This window comes from Camelus bactrianus, chromosome 17 (genome assembly GCF_048773025.1).
Source record: "Camelus bactrianus isolate YW-2024 breed Bactrian camel chromosome 17, ASM4877302v1, whole genome shotgun sequence".
In the NCBI taxonomy this organism is placed as follows: Eukaryota; Metazoa; Chordata; class Mammalia; order Artiodactyla; family Camelidae; genus Camelus; species Camelus bactrianus.
The window spans coordinates 17,933,433-17,952,513 of record NC_133555.1 but is presented as its reverse complement, the minus strand read 5'-3'; the positions used below and the strand labels follow the sequence as shown (position 1 = coordinate 17,952,513).

Sequence of the window (19,081 nt, the reverse complement as noted above, 5' to 3'; positions counted from 1 at the left end):
TATACCTCCCTCTTACCTGCAAATTCTACATGTGATTTCATCTTTAAATGTTTCAATATGTTAGACCTCTTCCTGGAAAAATGAGCAGTCAAAAGTCTGCATATAGTTTTCAGGAGTTCCTACTTTCCCTAAAGCCCAGTTTAATAATCAGTACCTGAGCTAGCTCCTTTGGAAGTGGGAGAGAGAAAAAGATTTCACAAAAGCCTTCTGTATGATACTCCAGGCAACAAGTGTCCGATGCTCTAAGATTCTTGCTTCTCCCCTTTTACTCTTACCTTTGGCATCCACCTGTGACACTTGTGTCAGCCAAAGAGAAAAAGATAAAAGGATACCTGAAAGAGGCTGAACTGCCTGCCTCCTTATTGCCCCCAAGTCCTTCAAGGCGGCTTTATTTATTTATTTATTTTTTGAGATGGATGAGCTAAATGATCTAACATTGATCAACGTGAATGTCAAAACAAAACAAAACAACAAGACAAAACAATCCAGGACTGACAATAATCGGGAGCAGTATGTATTTATTGAGCATTAACTACATGGGAAGTGCTCTTCATGCTTTGGATCACTTAAACTCATCAATAAAATGACTAACTACTAGGTCAGCAGTATTCATGATCCTGTTTTACCAAGAGAGAACTGAGGTTCAAAGTATTTAAGCACCTTGCCTAGGGTTTGAAAGTCAGATCTCTCTGAAATTCTAGCCAGATACTAACAAGACTACGCCACCTCTCTCCATTGCACTCTGACGGTTGCCTGTACGCTTAGCTTGTGTGCCCTGAGCGGGTAGCCAAGGGGTATTTTACACCCACGTGCGGCATTTATAATTACTTCTTGGTGGTGATGTGAGACATTTCAGAGCATTGTGAAAGAAAGTCTTTTCACGTATGTGCTCTTCTTAAATTAGGTTTGATGTAAGCCAAGAAGCCACCAGAGACAAGAGATAGCAGCTTGTATCTCTTATCCAACAGTATCTTAATATTTCAGTCCAAGACATCATCACCTCTCATGGATGTGGCAGCAGGAGCCTCCTCATTGTCCCTCGTGTGTCCACTGTTCCTTCCCATCCACATCGACCCCAGAGTGATGTTTTACACATGTTCAGCAGATCGTGTCACTTCTCTGCTTAAAACCTCCCTAAGACTTCTCACAAGCAGCAGAGAAGAAAGATCAAATTACTTTCCGAGGTCTACAAAGCACCATAACCTCTGGCCCTGCCTCCTCTCTCAGTTCACACGCTGACCTGGTCCCAACTCCAGCCTTGCTGGCTTGGCTATTGACGCCACTCTTGTGCAGCTTCCAGCTCAGGATTTAAGCTCCTGTGGTTCTCAGCATACCTGGCTTCTTCCCATCATTCAGGTTTCAGCTGGAATGTCCCCACCATGGAGTAGCCTTCTTCTCTCCCAGTGGCTTTCTTTTTTTTCTTTTCTGTATTGTACTCGTGTCACTGTGTGAAGTTCCTTCTTTGTTGGTTTGTCTCCATCATGTGTGTCTCCACTTCCCCAATATCGTATGGCTTTTGTCAGATCTGAAGGTCTGCTTTAGTGGCTGCTCTGTCCTCAGTGCCTTCGTAAATGCTGGTTGAACGGGTGGCTGGGTTGTTCAGTGGGGTGGTTATGATGTACCTGTGAGTAAAACTCTCAGCACGGCATCTGCACAGTCAGAAAGCACTCATGAGCGGCTCCTGTTATTGGTGGGGTTGTTCATTCCCAAACTGGAATTTCATCATCACGTCAGTCTTAGGAATTGCCCAAGATCACGCATTTCCTCAAAAACTGGGAGGACCCCTCAGTCTCATGATCTAGGCCCTGAAGTCCGTGTTTTTAACAGGCGGCTGTTTTTTGCCAGTTTTCAGCTCATGTGGACTTGACCTTCAGACCAGCAGCATTCAGTTCTCCTTTCTATCTGACCTTTTGCTTAGGCCCAGAGCAATGTTTTCATCTCTGACAAACTTGACCCCTGCCAGTTTCTTAAGAGTGTCTGCCCTTGTGAAAAGGAGTTTTGCTGCCTGTGCTATAATGATCTCTAATACCCGATAAACTGCAAACAATGGGGGCATTTTGGGCGGGAGGGATGCCAAAACAAAAAGGCATCTGCGATTCTGAGGCAGTGCTAAACTGGGGCACGTGAAAAAGTTACAGCACGTGGAATGCTGCGCTCACCACTGCCATCAGGAGAGGGGAGGACGGGGAGGGTCCTCACAATGAGCTATTATTGTAAGGTCACCACTGAACCACGTAATTGTGGCCTTTTACAAAACCATAAAAAATGTGTCAAACACTATACAAGCTCAAACTGTCTGAGCTTGAATGTTAGACCAAAAATTTCCTAAATAAGAGGGTCCTCTTTGTCTGCTCAAATATTTAAAGAAAAAATTGAAACGAGGCAGATTTCATCATTCTGTAACAACTTCATGGGTTTGTGGTGTGCAGAATTTTCAGTAGAGGAATTCTGTCCAAGTATATTTTTATTTGTCCAGATCCAGAGACTTTAATTTTTGTGGAATTTATAGATTTTTTAAAATGACAGAATTAGTGCTATATGCATTGTAGAACTTATTAAAAAGTAACATCATAATAATGAAGTAACAGTCACCTATAATTTAATCATTCTGAGATAGTCATGATGAACACTTTGGCTGAATGATTTGTAATAGGTCTTTTTCGTCTATGCATATGTATAAACAGCATTTTTAGGTCAACTTAGGGTCACAGTGTATGTAGTGATTCTAACCTGCTTTGTGTTCCTACTTACATGATGACCTTTCCCCCTCGTTAAATAGTTTCATAAACTATGGATTGCATTAGATACACAGATGGCTAATAGGCACATGAAAAGATGCTCAGTGTTGCTAATTATCAGAGAAATGCAAGTCAAATCCACAATGAGGTATCACTTCACATGGCTCAGAATGGCCATCATTAAAAAGTCCACAAGTGATAAATGCCAGAGAAGGTGTGGAAAGATGGGAACCCTGCTACACTCTTGGTGGGAGTGTAATTTGGTGCAGCCACTGTGGAAGACAGTGTGGAGATTCCTTAGAAAAACTAAAAATAGAGTTACTGTATGATCCAGCAATCCCACTCCTAGGCATATATCCAGAGAAAACTCTTAATTCAAAAAGATACATGCACCCCCATGTTCTTAGCAGCTCTATTTACAATAGCAAGACATCGACATTGACAGATGGTTGAACAAAGAAGATGTGATTATATATATACACATACACACACAATGGAATACTACTGAGCCATAAAAAGAATGAAATGCCATTTGCAGCAACAAGGATGGACTTAGAGATTATGATAGTAAGTGAAGTAAGTCAGACAGAGAAAGATAAATATCATATGATGATAAATCACATATATGTGGAATCTAAAACGATGACAAATGAACTTACTTAACAAAACAGAAACAAACTCACAGACATAGAAAACAAATTTATGGTTACCAAAGGAGAAAGGGTGAGGGGATAAATTGTAAGTTTGGAATTTACAGATACTAACTACTCTATATAAAACAGATAAACAGTGAGGTCCTACAGTGTAGTGCAGGGAACTATATTCAATATCTTGTGATAACCTATAATAAAAAATATGAAAAAGAATATATATATATATGTATAACTGAATCACTATGCTGTACACCAGAAACTAATACAACATTGTAAATCAACTATACTTCAATTAAAAAAAATGGATTTCATTGACTGCACTGTATCCATCTGTATGCAGTTCTCAACTGGGAGCAATTCCTCCCCAGCCCAGGACATTTAGAGATGTTTTTGGTTGTCAGAACTGGTGTGGGAAGGGTGCTACTGGCATCTACTGGGCAGAGGCCAAGGATGATGCTAAACATCCTACAATCCATGGGCAACCCCATAACAGGGTACCTGGCACCTGGCCATGGGGTACATAGTGCTGAAGTTGGGAAATCTTGAACTTACGCGGCCACCTCGTAATTAATTTAATGCATTGCCTGCTATTAAATATTTGTTATTAGAAATTAATGGTTGGCATGCTTTCTGTATAAAGGGCCAGATAGTCAGCATTTTAGGCTTTGGGGGATTTAAGAGCTGTCACTCAGCTCTGTTGTAGTACTGTCATAGCTTGAAAGCAGTCGTAGTCTGTATGTAAATGAATGGCCATGGCTGTGTTCCAATAAAACTTTATTTACTAAAACAGGTGGTGGGCCCTTGGTAGTAATTTGCCTACTTTGTTCTAGGTAATGTTTTGTTGGACATCTTTGTCCTTAAATCTTTGCCCCTATACCCGGTGATTTCCTTAGGAAAAATTCTTGAAAGTATAAATTGCTGGATGAACATGTATGTACCTTTTAAAAGTTTACATCAATTTATTTTATTTTCTCGCCTACATCTTAGGAGGTTGCTCACTGAGTGTGGCTTACTCTGACTCGTTTATGCCAGCACCATTCCATCAGATTTGGAGCTACCTCCAGGAATGTGGAGCGTGAAAGACTAAGGCAGGGTTTGCCAATTTAAATGCCTTCAGGAGTCAAGCAGATTAATGAGTAAATCAGGCCAGTTGTCATTGTCAGAATAAGAAGTGGTGGGAACGTGGCAAAATGAAGAGCAAGTGTCCCATCAAAAGTGGGAAGCTGGTTCTCAGCTTTGCCACCTGCTGGCCCACTAGAAAGTGGTTCATTGTTGCCTGATCTGTCTTATCCAGAGAAACCAGAAATCCAGATTTTGGTGTGAAAACGCCTCATTTTTAATTAAATACCTGGTGGCCCAGTAAGCCATGCCTGTGGACTTGTGCCCGGCTCAGGGACCTCTGCTTTAACTGTGACTTACCAAGGGGTCTACAGCTTAGAGTTGGAGGCATATCACCTGGCTCCTGGCCACGTGTGTTAGACCTGCAGGGAGGGCGTTATGGATGAGAACTGTAAGGTCTGGCAATCTCTGGCTATGTATCCCTATAGGAAAGGAAGCGTTATAGCTCTGAGTAGGGAGGTGCACTTGTGAGTCATCTGCCTGGCCTGGAGACATTTCCTCCAGAGCTTTCTGAATTAGTCAGGAAGAGTGAGGGTCTACCACTTGTCCATTTCCTTAGGACAGTTTCAGGGACTGTCTGGATCCTAGTCTCCAACCTGTACAAGGCCCTGCACAATCTGACCCTTAGTCCTTAGTTTCTAGTCTCCCCTTCCTTCATGAGCTTCAGCCACACTGCCTCCGTTCATTCATTGATTCTCCAAATATTTGCTGAGCTCCTACTATGCGCCAGGACCTATTCTGGGCAAAGTAGAGCAGGGTGCAGGAATGAAGAGAACTGGCAGGGCGAGGGTTAGGGTTTTGAATAGGTTCCAACGGTGGTTGTAGGAGATAAGCTCAGAGAGGTCATGACCCCAGGGTGGAGGGGGAAATAGGCCCAGCTGGCAGGAGTCTTCAGACTTTGCTATGCATAAGAATCCACCTGGAGAGCTTGTTAAAACACAGATTTCTGGTCCTCACCCAGAGCTCCTGAGTCATTGACTCTGGGGTGGGTCCTGAGAATGTGCATTTCTAAGGAGCTCTGTGGGTATGTCTGGTTTAGGGACATGTAGGCCTTTGTAAGTAGTTGTTTTTTCTCAGACATAAGCAGGGAGCCATTGCAGAGGGTCTGGGGGTTTTGTGTGTGTGTGTGTGTGTGTGTGTGTGTGTGTGTGTGTGTGTGTGTGTGTGTGTGTATAAAAGTGGCACAATCGGACATATTTTACAAGGCTCACCCAGTGTGTTGAACATAGGCAGCAAGAGGGCAGAGACAGAAGCAGATAGAAGAGTCTAGAGGTTTTCAGTCATCAGGTGAGAGATGATGATGGCCCGGATCAGTAAAGGTGGTGAAAATCAGTTAAATTCTGGATGTATTCTGAAGATGGAGCCAGTACTTACTGATGGATTGAATGTAGGGTGTAAAGGAAAGAAGTGAATCAGAGGTGACCCAGATTTTGGAAGTGAGCAATGGGGTTGAACCACATGAAGACCATTTTTTTGACCTACTCCACCCCCCCCAAAAAAAAAAAACACTGGTAATTTCATATATTTCAACCTAAAAGAAGAATGGAGTTGCCATCTACTAAGATGGAGAAGACCACGAGGGGAGCTGATTTGCAGGAGAGGTTGGACATGTTAAGTTGGAGATGTCTGCAGTCCTGCCACTGGAGTCAGCACAGGGAGATGAGTACGGAGTTCAGGACATCTGGACTGGGGGTTTAAATCCAGGAGAATGGCTTCCATCACCAGGGCTGTGCGTGCAGAGAGAGGGAGTTAAACTCTGAGCCTTGAGGCGCTCTGACATTTAAGAGGGAGAGAAGATGAGAAAACTAGTAAAGGCCACTGACTGAGAAGAAATAATGAAAGAGGCAGAAGGAAAACCAGGCGAGTGCGGTAAATAAGAAGCCAAGGGAAAAAGTGTGTGGAGAGCCTCCTTGCTGTTCCCTGAACAGGGGAAGCTTGTCCACACCTGAGGACTTTGGCACTTTGATGGGATGTTCCTCCCACCCATCTGCCTGGCTCATGCTCTTCCCCAACTTCAGGTCTGCTTAAATGTCATTTTTGGGTTTTTTTTTGATGAGGCCTTCCCTGAACAGCCTGTGTAAGATGAGGGTGGTTGCCTGGCATCTGGCTGGTACTCAAACAATATTCGCTGAACGAATGGTAAAGTTACAACTCTTTTGCTGGGAGTAGAAGTCTGCAGGAGAATGTATTAAAGCCTTGCGCTCAAGGTGTGGTCTGGCTCATGGACCATCCAGGTGGGCATCCCCTGGTACCTAATAATATAAATGCAGGCTCTTGGGCCCCACCCCAGACCTACACATTAAGGCTTGCACCCAATCCTGTATTTAGTTCTTTATGTATCCATGGCAAGAGGGTGATTGGATGTTCTCTCAGATGACAGCGACTCAAAATAAGAGGTTAAAACTATCAGAACCGGGGAGTCTGTAGTTGCTTCTGTATTCAATCAGTTGTTATCATGTGATTAAAAATAAACTTGCATGAAGAGGCTTTCAAGAATGTTTTATATGGTTATCCAAGTGATTTCTTGGTTTTATTTTGAACTGACCTGAGCTAGGAGTGAATATAAAATGCACAGCACCTGATACGTGGTAGACAATTCTGGGTGAGTGAATGCTAATTCTGTTTCCTGTATTTTACAAAATCTTGGTATATAATATGACATGTCCACGGGTAACCACTGATACGATCGTCAAAATCCAGGACCTGTCAGTGCATGGTTGTCTCTTAAAATGAGTAATGGATCAAGTTTGTTGGCTCTTGCTGCTTCTCTCATACGGAATTTGATTTTATAAGTAGCGTTTTTATTCTGGGATTATAAATACTCTGCAGGTAGACAGCTACCACTCTTTACTCTCTCATAATTCTATTTGGCTGAATTGAAAACTTGATATTCTTTTTATATTCAGTCCTTTGGCTTATTTTAGTCTGAGAGAGAAAAAACACTACATATAGAAGGAGTTTTTTTTATGATAATACTTTTCTTTTTTTCTGAGGCTGCTAAATATTGTTTATTCTAAATGCAAAGCATGCCCACCTTGAGGTTTATAATAAGCACAGTGTTTTCTAGGTCATTAGCTAAGGATAAGAAGCCTGCTAAAACTTTTGGGTCTGGCTGGTCTACTTTATTCTATTGCAGCACTAAAATGACAGAAAAATGGATTTGCCCTCCTTTCCTTTTGTACACGTTTATGACTCATTTTTCTGAATTCAGAGATCCTACAAAGTGGTGTGAAAGTATGCAGACCAGTAACAGCACGGTATAAATTTATGCATATTCGTGTGTGCACACATAGGGTGTGGGAGTACCCCTCCGGTTTTACACAGTTTTATCTTTCTCCCTTTACTCAATTAAAGTCCTAGATCAAAACTGATCAACAGTGAAGGTGTTTCCATCACTTGCAACTGGGGATAGGATGGTAGGGCCCTTGGTTTGATTTTTAACCCTGGCAAGTCTTTTAACTTTCTTTTCAGAATTGCAGGGGTTTTTTGTTTTTGTTTTTGTTTTTGTTTTTGTTTTTGTTTTATCTTCAAAACAGGAATAATGAAGCACATCCTGTGTTCTTACGTGGCTGCTTGTTCAGTTTAGACAGCATTTGGAAAAACAACTATGAAATGATGTGTACATGTACTGTTTTTCTTTAGAAAAATCACTTCTTTCTTTTCTTCAAGCCTTGCCGAAGCTTCTACATATAGGAAAGCTGAATTCTAGATGGGTAAAGCTTTTTTACAGGGCGTGTTGGCATTTTCTGTAAAAATGTAGATAGTAGATGTTTTAGGCCCTGGGAGCCAGGCGGGCTCTGTCACAGCGGCTCTTCTCTGCGGCTCTGGTGTGAGAGCATCCGTGGGCAACACACGAACGGATGGACGTGGCTGTGTGCCAAGGAGGCTTTATTTATGGACACTGAAATTTGGACTTCATAGAATTTTCATGCATCATGAAATACCATCCTTTTGATGGTTTTCAACCATTTAGAAATGTAAAATTATTCTTTGTTTATAAGCCATCCCCAAATGGGGAGCAGGCCTGGAGGGGCTGGTGGGCAGGTCCCTGTGGTAGGGAAGAGGACCTGGGCGTGTCACCCTTGGTCACTTCTGACTTGCCTTTATTTAAGTACTCTTTATTTTTGCTTTTTGTTTGCATATGCTTTTGATTCTTCCCTCCTAGGTCAAGATTCATATCCTTGTTGTCCTCATTTTTGGTTAAGGGTACCTTTGTACAGATTGTACAGAAAACATGACTGAGTGAGAACATGTGTTCTGGGCTGGTGTTTGCTTTTGTGCTCACATTATCATTGTGGGACTGAAAAGAATCTTGGCACCTCTCAGAGGTGACCCTGGATAAGACTTTGGTCCAGTCGTTTCAGAAAGCTAGCTTTCTCTGTTTCATCATTCTCTCAGGGATAGTGATTGCATAACTAACCTTCTCTATACCTTGTCCTTTAAAAGACGGTATAAGAATGGTGGTTTTGGGTGGGAGTGTATAGCAACTGATTGAATTATCATCCTTTTATAATATGCCTTAAGCTTACTGAGCCAAAGTCCACATTCTCTCTCTAAACCACATACTGAGAAATCTGAACACTTCATTGACTTGTTTAAAAAAAAGTAAAATCAATTGTAAACTAAAAGGATTACAGGAATCTTCATTCAATTTTATTTATATTCTGGTTTACAAATACTAGAAGGACTCGAAGAACAGTGGACATCAGATGGGGATTTATTTTGCTCCAGTGAACTCCTTTGTCAGCCAAGATGACAGTATCTACAAATACTGCCTTACGCGCTGTGCTCCAGAATCTCTTTAGACTGAAACTGATGGGAAACAACTTGTCAGTGTCACCTGGGAAGTGGTGAGGCTAAACTGTGACAGTTAGAAGGTGATTCATTCCAATTCTCTTGCTATCAATTCAGGATCTGAATGAAGAAAGGAAAAAGGGCAAAAAGATAGTAGTTGTAACCAGGAAAAAAAAGCTTCAAAGCTTTTGGATTTTTGCCCTTGAGCAAGATAGCTAACATACTTTATTTATGTGAAATATAAATTATGCCAGTAAAATAGTGTATTTTGATAGAGTAAGAAGCATCCCAGCTTTATTTTGTGGTCTGTGTGCTTCAAGTGCCCAGTAATATCCAACTTTTGGTATCTGAATTCCTTAATGTGGATAGTTGGTTTGAAGGTCAAAAACATGCAAAAATTATCAGGAAATGATGCAGAAGTTGAATGCCACATAAAAGTTTTCATCTGCATGCTTGTTTGGCTATTTTTAAATGAGTGAAACAGAAATCACTAACTAAAAAGTTATGGTTTAGAATGGTTGAAGACAGGACATTATATTTACATGGCTTTTAAAATATTCAAAGGACAGTAGTATAGAGCTTCATAATAATGCCATAAAAAGTTAGGGCAATTAGCGTTTTCCTCCAGCATCTTCTGGATGTGAGGGAAGCAAGACACTATTCAGAGGCTGTGTCACACACCAGCAACACACAGCTGGGAATTGTATGGCTAGGATTGGGTGGAGGTGATGCAACGGCGCCAGCTGTGTTCCAGGTCAGCGGTTCTCAAAGTGTCATCAAAGTGGCCAGGGGATCTCCAAGATTCTTGTAGTTCGGCTAGGTCAAAACTACTTTCATAAGAACGCTAAGGTGTTCTTTTCCTTTCGTTGTGTTTATCCGTTGAGTACGATACTACATGCCATTTTATGTCAGGGACTTGAGTATCTGTGGATTTTGGTATCTGTGGGGGGTCCTGGAGCCCATCCCCCACGGATACCGAGGGATGACTGTAGACGGAACAGTCTGACCAAGGCCACTTGATGTGTTAAAATGGTGTTGTTCTGATGGCCAGTGGAATATGTGCTAGTGGGTAATCTTGTGTTTTAAAAATGTCTTAGTTTTAATTCCTAAGATGATAAAAACGTGTAGAAGTAACCCATGTAAACACAATAAGTTCCAAGAGTTTAAGAAGGTTCTAAGACAAAAGGAAGTTTGAGAACTGCTATTTCAGATGGTTGCTAAGCCTGGTAGAGGCAGGGTTTCATTTAATGCTGAAAACACCTCTAAAAGGCAGGTTCTGTCGTCATCCCCCTTGAGTATGAGGAGAGGAAGACCTAGAGAGGTTGATGATTTGCAAAAGGTCACCTAAGTAGTAAGTTGCAAAGTCAGAATTTGAACCCAGGTTTCGAGTTCTTCTCTGTTCTGACTGCTGTTGCCTCTCACAGAAGCACCAGGAAGTGCCTGGATCTTGACACTGACTTCTAAGAACTTTGGCCACCCCCCTGCCTCAGGAATGTGGATATGAAGATTCTCCTTGTGAACAATGTAAAGCAGAGACCACATTCTACTTGTGGGCTGAGTCCAGCCTACAGATGGGTTTGATTTTTCTTATACTGTATGAAAAATCAAACCATTGGGTGTCATTTTTGTAATCTGGGAAATTTCACTTAAACAAGAAGTTCAGATTGCCAGCTAAATTGAAAAAGTATAAGATCTGGCTAGACTGGAATGGTTTTCCCATATGGCTACAGTCAGTTGCAGATTATGTCAGCTGTTCCTTTTAGATGAGACCTGTGTCCTCTAGTTTGCCACAGACCTCACCACTCCCTATTACACCCCACAGAACATGACCTCATTTATGTTATCTGTTTTAAGTGTTGGACTGAAAACAGCTAGTCTTCTCTGTAGTGTTTATAGACAATCTGTTCTCAGCTTATTTAAAAGACCCTGACAGTAATAAGGCAACATACATCCCACCCTGATTACCCCAGCCTGGTTGTAGTAAAGACCTCACTGACGATGCCAGATAGAGAACAGATTGCTTATTTCCTCACTAATGCCTAAAATTATGATTCATTAAAGAATAAGGATCTGCCAGTGAATTAACATTTATTTTTAAACATTCAGCCCTTTCTTTTTTAAGTGCAATAGTGAAATAAGCACATTACACCCATTGCCCTCATTTTATGTTTATTTTAGTCATGTCTGTTGTCCTCATCATTATCGTGTCTGGACCCTTTATGAAACCCTAAAATGTCTCTGTGAACCCCTGTGTGCATGTTAGATCAGTCATTTGAAACAATTTGAGATTGCTGACTAAAGGACTTCATTATCCTGGGCATTTGGATGCAATTATTGAATGTCAAATTCTTGTGCTTAAAATATCTCACCATTTCAGCAATGACTGTCACCCATTACCATAATTTTTAGATATGTATTTGTCTGCCTTTTTTCTTGGGTTGCCTCACCCCAGACTGTTACAAAGCTGGCAAGCATATCTACTTGTTCCTAGTGTGTGTTCTCTGCTTTGCCCAGTGTTTAGCACACAGTAACAGTAAATAATGGAGTAAATGACCAAATATATAAATGCATCCGTTGTGTATATAACTCTTATTCTTCTCTAGCACCAAGAATTATATTAAAAGATTTTTTGTAAAAATGTTTATGTTTCCTAATTTGAGGATTAAATTGGGGAGATGTATATTTCTTATTTTCCAGATGAATATATATGCAAAAGTGCCTCTGTGTGTGTGTATGTATTTTCCCTTTTCTGTTTAGAGTTGCTCCCCCTCTTCCTGATGTAAGGTCAGTCGGAAATTTATGAATCTGTCCGACTAAGAATAAGATGCCCATTCATCTTGGATGCAAGATGAGGCTGTTGAACTTGGAAGCAGCGAAGACGTCTCCATACTAAAAGACACTCTTTCTGCATTTGGAAGTGGCAGTTATTTGTCCAGTAGAAAAGTCTCATGTGCATCTTATAGGCAGTGCTCTCCAAAGGGGGCATCTGGCTCTTAACCTATTGCTGAAAGAGAAATAGCATTGTCTATTAATACTACTGGAACTAAAGATGAATAGTGAATTGGCCTTGATGTGACAGTGAGTTTGACTTTGATAGCTCATCAGTTAAAAAGGTTCTTTTATATTTATGAAAAAAAAATGTGACGTCAAGCTGGGTGGGGTGGGATGGGATTGATATCAATATTTAAGATCAAACTCGTAGGGCTTCCAAAAAAAAAAGCCCCTTGTGTGAACTTTTTTTTTTTACATGCATAACTAATTAGCTTAGGTTATTATAAGCAGGGCTGCTGTGATAAAGTTTCCGGTGGTGTCTCAAGGTACCTTGTAGTGCCTTCTCTATGCCAGTCTTCAAATCGGAATTATAGAAAGTAGAGGGAGTGAATAGTCTACCGTTTCTCGTTGGATTGGGGCCACGAAAAACGTTGTTATGCTGGAAATGCTAGAATATAATCACTATCAGGTGAGCTTTATTCTTATTCATATTCAGTCTCTGAAATTTAATCAATAAATTTGAGTGTTTCACCTCTTCGTGTTGTTGTAGTAGACACACAGCTCTCAGTAAGTACATGTCTTACCAGTTTGATGCTGTTTATTGTCTGATAATGTAAGCAGTAATTCAATGTAGTTTTGAACAGAGTAAATATGAGTAGGAATTTTTTCCCCCTGGTGCACGGCTGTGCTCTCTCCATCAGCTCCTGTTTGTAGCTCATAAGATTAAACTGTGTTTATCAAGGGAAAAAAATTACTTTAAATTTAGTATCATTGATTTAAAAAAAAAAAGCTTCTTATTCTGTATTAATGTTTATAAGAAAGAAGGGGAAAATCTCCTGGTGGCTTAATGTTCATGCTTTTAAAAACACATGCATAGAGGTGTTATGCATTTGAAAGGAACTGTTTAATGTGGGAACTGTCTTTTATTGTGAGTTTAAAATCTTAATTAAAATGTTGAATAATCATGTCCAAATGAAAGTAGAAGGAATTAATCCACAACCAGTTGATTTAATCATCAGAATATTTCTGTTTATTTTCTGCAACCGTTTTACACTTGTTTCTAAAGGAGTTTTTTTGTTGTTGTTCTGTTTTGTTTTTGTTTTTTTAAAGCAGAAAGCTGTTCTGTTTGCCAAAGGAAAGTGAAATAAATCAAGTTATGCACCTTCTTCTAGATTATTGTTTTGATCTTAATAAACTCTTCCAGGTGTGTTGGGGAAATTTTTGCCCTACAGATAGTTGTACATTTTCAGTTATTAGACATGAGAAGACGGGCGCAGGGTTTTAAAGGCATGTACCGCTAATTAGCAGGGAAATGAAACAGGGCAAAGTATTAACCCCAAATCCTAAGAGTTAGCCTTGAGACTTCAGTAATATCAAAATCCATTAGCACAGTGCCTGGTACCTAACAGGGGCTTAATCATTGATTCTGTTGCTGGCCTGGCCCGTCTCATGTTTGTGCTTGAAAGAACTGTCCAGAACTCGCAAATAACAGCGCTCTCTTCTCTTCCCTCCGTGGCTATGTTCAGGTGCAGACCCACCTCGAAAACCCCACCAAGTACCACATACAGCAAGCCCAAAGGCAGCAGGTAAAGCAGTACCTTTCTACCACTTTAGCCAATAAACATGCCAACCAAGTCCTGAGCTTGCCATGTCCAAACCAGCCTGGCGATCATGTCATGCCACCGGTGCCGGGGAGCAGCGCACCCAACAGCCCCATGGCTATGCTTACACTTAACTCCAACTGTGAAAAAGAGGTAATTTATGTCTCCTCCCCTCTCCTTTTTCTTACACTGAATGACTGTCTGTTGGATCTTACTCCCGCACTTGACTACGGACTCTAGTCTGTCCACGTGGCCACCTTCACCGGCCTTTGTCCCAGGTTCCCCATCAGAGCCGTCACCCTCCAACTTCTTCCCACTGCCGCCATCGCTGGGTTATTGGGTTTATGGCTCGTGGCTCGTAGCAGGAGCCCTGGTCCCCTTGGAGCGGAATGTGGAGGCGAGCACACTTTTTCTCCCACCCTGTTTCCGCTTCGTTAGCTGAATGTTCTCTTGTCTTCCAGGCCTTTCCGTTTCCAAAGCAGTGAAAATGCAGGGAGAGGAGGGAAGGTGGAAAAAGAATAGCAAAAATAGAAAAGGTGTGGGACAGGCGGTTTAGAAGTTCCGCTTGTTGTGAATGTCTGGAATATTATTTTTATTTCTCCCTGAGTTGGGGGGGGGTGGAAAGCGCAGAATGTGCGTGGCTGGATTGCAATAATACAGCACAGGAGAATGTAACAGAAAAGCAAAGGTGTCGTTGCTGAGTAAATTCGGTTTCCTACTAAATTGCTGCTGCTGGTTCGATCTGCTTTTGTAAAGGCTGAGTTGGAGACAAGACTCAAACAGACCTCAAGCTGACTGTTGCATCAAAATTGGAAGCATACCTAAGAGGAGAGTGGAGATTGATGCCTGTTGTTTACAAATTATGAGACGATGAGCTTCACTTGAATGGAGTTTTACTGTCCTCTGAAACGTTTATGTGATTTCAGAGGTGACTTCCTGAAGTTGGTTGATGTTAATTTCTAGAGGGACACAGTCTTCCCTTTTGCCCAAACCAACCTTCTTATTCTTCTCTGTCCGTGTTTGTCATCTATCGAGCTGATTGGATGGGAAGTTCTTCCTTCGTTGTTTCGGTTCTTCGTCAGATTCCACCTTTATTGTTCCTCTTGTTGCCGTGCCATCAGGCTCGTGTGAACATGTCATTGAAAAGTCATTTGCAAATCCAAGTCATGAGCTGATTTTGCTTGTGTTTTTGCAGGGATTTTATAAGTTTGAAGAGCAAAACAGGGCGGAGAGCGAATGCCCAAGTATGAACACGCATTCACGAGCGTCGTGCATGCAGGTACTGAATGACTTGGCAGCCCGGGGATGTAACACATGGTAATGAGGATCTATATTTGTGGCTAATCACACCTTCCTGATGACTTAAGGGATTTTTTTTTTTTACCCCCATTGATTTTTTTTTTAATAGAAAAAGCTATGAGCAGGCCTCCTTTTTTCATGGTGTCTCATGATTAAAAAATTACTAGGGAATTGATACTTAAAATGCATTCAAGTTGCTTTATGTCATTAAAAAGTGCTAAAAATACATAAATTTTAACAAATAAAGTATAAACTGCTGTACTGCATTTAGATACCATCATCAAAGCATATTATACAAGTTTATAGGTTAGCTACTTTGATCGGATATTAGTAAAACCAAAAGATGTGTGTGTGTGACATATGTTGTTTTATAAAGTGGAATCTCATGGAACATATATTTTGAAACTGTCTTTATTCATTTAATAATAATTAATGGATATTTTTCCCAAGTAATTAAAGGTTCCTCTGTGACATCCTATTTAATGGAAATATGAATCATGCTACATCCATTTATTAATATATTTATGTATTTTAAAATATGTGCGTAGATATATGAGAAAGATGAATAAGCAACAAAAATTCTTATTTTTTTCCTTTTCTATACTGCCTATAACCAACATACATTACACTTTTCATAAGAAAAAAATTATTTAAAAAATTCTATTATACCAAACCCACTAATTTCATTTCCCTAAAAATAAAATAAAAATTTTACAAAGAAAGGTTGCTCATAGGCCCATTTTCTTGTTCGCCAAGCCATTTGGAAAAATCATCTTTTAAAAACAAACAAAACAGATAAAACTGGTGTACCTAGAAATGGAAGTTAATAAACAACGTGCTGGCAGTTTTTGAAAACTGACCTCCAGTTATTCTTCTCAGGGGTCACCTTAATACCACGCTTTTTTTTTTCTTTTTGAGTGTTTACTATATTCCTGGTACTATGAGCACTTTATATGGTTTATCCTAAAATGTCACAAGAATCCAGTGAGGCAATGAATATTATTAACCCCATTTTACAGATTGGCACACTGAGGCTCTTAAACATTAGCAGCATTGCCCCAGTTCATAATGTGGGAGAACCAGGATTCCAATAAGCCCCATGACATTGGAGCCTGTCTTCTTTGATTGAAAATGGCAAAAAGACAAAGGAGCACCCATCTGAGTTCTGAGATTGCATTGTGTGTTTGTGAATTACTATTAAGACCTGGGCATGTGCGCGCGCACACACATACATGCCAGATAGCTCAAATACATAAGGTGTTTATGAAGAAATGTTTTCACAGTCTTGTCTTTGCAACTGCTGCGATGCACGTGTAATCACTGTTGTTTATTATCATAACTGACGTTTTGGTACTTCAGGAATAAAATTGATCTAGAGGGAATGTCAGCTCCACGAGTGTAATGATAACCTCATCCTGGCATACTCCTCCGGGAATGCCAAGGAGCTGTACAAGGAGAGGCTTTATTCTACGAGTCACTTTAAGAATAGTGCAGGGCTACCCAGTGTCCTGGGAGCCATGGTGCCCCACTCATCCCTAAGGGAGCCAAGGCCAGAATTGCCATCTGGTTTTTTTTTCACTCCAAGGAGGGTGTGGGAAGGGTACTGAGCAGAGTCTTTATAGAAAAGAGCAAAAAGCAGTCTGTCATTCAAGATGAAGTTTCCAGGTTCATCTTTCCTCTTTAGGGCGGGCAGTTTTGCATGATGGTTGAGAGTATGGTTCAAGTTTTCTTCTCCAATGTGTAACTTTGGGCAAGTTACTTCTTGTTATCTCACCTGGAAAATTGCTATAATCATAGCACCTACGCTGATAGGGTGATTGTCAGGGTAAATCACTTGGCCCATGAAAAGCCCTGAGCCCAGTGCCTGGCACCTGGTAATCACTCACTAAAGCTCTGGTTATGTATGTCAGCCTCATCACCCGCTAGTGTTAGTGGTCCTCAATAATGTTCTCATTTGGGGAGGAAGAGGACAATTACCTCTTAGGGTCTAACTAAAGAATGTTACTGCTTTGGATAAGAAAAGACCTTGGATCTCTTTTTGGCTTGCTTTGCACAGTGTTTTTGCTTATATCTGTCTCTCTTCTGTGGCTTTCTCCTTCAGATGGATGATGTAATTGATGACATCATTAGCCTAGAATCCAGTTACAATGAAGAAATCCTGGGCTTGATGGATCCTGCCTTGCAAATGGCAAATACGGTATTGTTGACCTGTTTTTCCTAAAAGAAAATCTTGAGATATCATTTCCAGTGTTTGCTCCCTTTCCCTGAATTTTCTGTTTATCCTTGCAAGTGATTCATGGAGAAATTTATTCATAATGAAACAGAGAATTCTCTCAGGATCACAAATAAATGACTTGGACATCAGAAGTTAAGAATTTCTCCTGAGTTTATCAGTCACCCCAGGATTAAGCTCCGCGTTCCGTGGAGTCCAGGTCCACCTTCAGTAGCACCTTAGCTCTTCCAGTTCCCTTACCATCTGATGCCCAACTTAGTACACTGCTGCCAAGGGAAATACTGTAAATTGCATTATTTACAGCGGTATTCCAGTTGGCCTGAAAAATTCACGCAGTTTTTAAAAGAGTTACTTTCCTGTTCACAAACAATAGACTGACGTTCGAGTTACCCTTCTTCAACAGCAGATTTACTCCCGTGTGAGCTAATTAACCAGTGCCCATATCTGCTTTTCTCTGGTACTCACTGCTCTCTGGAATTTGGAGCCTTGCTTGGAGCACTTCTTTTCTTTCACTCCTCACATTTGTGTCCTGTGTTCCCGTTTTGCCAAAGTCTGATTGCAGATCTCACTTAGTCCTTGCAGCAATTTATTGAGTCACGTGGGGGTGGTATCATCGCCCTCAGCTTCAGGATTAGGAAGGGTTAGCTCGTGTTGCCAGAGATTACAGAGCTCGGACGTGTCAGAGCCAGGACCCTGCAGTACGTCTCTGAGTGCCTAGTCCAGTCCTTTGCTGTCTTCTGTGAGACCAGTGCCACGAGGCAGTCTTATTCTTCAGCAATTAGTATTTGAACGACTGATTTCCACAAGGGAACAGGGGTGAAGGGGGAGTTGTTGTTCATGGGTATAGAGATTCACATGTACAAGATGAAAAAGTTTGGGGGATGTGTCGCACACCAATGTGAATATATTTAACACCCCTGAACTGTACACTTAAAAATGGTTAGCCTGGTAAATATGTTTTTTTGTTTTTGTCACAGCAAAAAACAAATTTTAAGACTAGATTCCAATAATAAATTCCCTTGGCAACAGAACATGGTAGCGTTTATTTATTCTAAAATCCCTAGAAAACCAAATTTTTGTAGTTAACCTTTTCTGTCTTTTTTTTAAAGTATGGTCAGTTTACAATGTTGTGTCAATTTCTGGTATACAGAATAATGTTTCAATCGTACATATACATATATATATATTTGTTTTCATATTCTTTTTCATTATAGGTTACTACAAGATAGTGAATATAGTTCCCTGTGCTGTACGGTAGAAACTTGCGTGTATCTATTTTATACACAGTAGTTAATTTCTTTTCTGTCTTGATCCAGTTCTTTAAGTCACTTACTTGAAGTCCTGAGGAGTGAGGACTCTCCTTGAAGCCTCAAAGCTTTTTCTAGGATCCTTAGTTTTGTCCTTTTCCTACTCATTTAAACTCACCCCCTGATTTTGAAAGAACTAAATATTCTTTCTGACTAATGTTTCCATGACAGAATTTTCCCACCTTCTTTGAGTCCTCAGTTGGCTTCTGCAACCCTCTTGCTTCCAGCTTCGGGCATCCCGTGAGGCAGACTGCACTTGTCAGTAGTCACAATCCTAGGATGAGCGTGAGCAAAACCCTTGGAGGAGTTTGCACTGGGGAATTTATAAACACACACAACACCCTTG

General features: G+C 40.8%; 1 protein-coding gene across 15 annotated transcripts in view; it reads left to right on the top strand.

The window, feature by feature from the left end:
• Nucleotides 1-19,081, top strand: part of MITF (melanocyte inducing transcription factor) — a 209,298-nt gene that overhangs the window by 164,148 nt on the left and 26,069 nt on the right. For 12 of the 15 annotated variants that reach the window (XM_074344470.1, XM_074344472.1, XM_074344471.1 and 9 more), the window contains 3 exons: nt 13,822-14,049; nt 15,092-15,175; nt 17,297-17,392. In XM_074344470.1, the coding sequence (XP_074200571.1) occupies nt 13,822-14,049; nt 15,092-15,175; nt 17,297-17,392 (408 nt within the window). The remainder of the gene's footprint in view (nt 1-13,821; nt 14,050-15,091; nt 15,176-17,296; nt 17,393-19,081) is intronic. The other 3 variants (XM_074344480.1, XM_074344481.1, XM_074344476.1) reach the window with 2 other exon arrangements.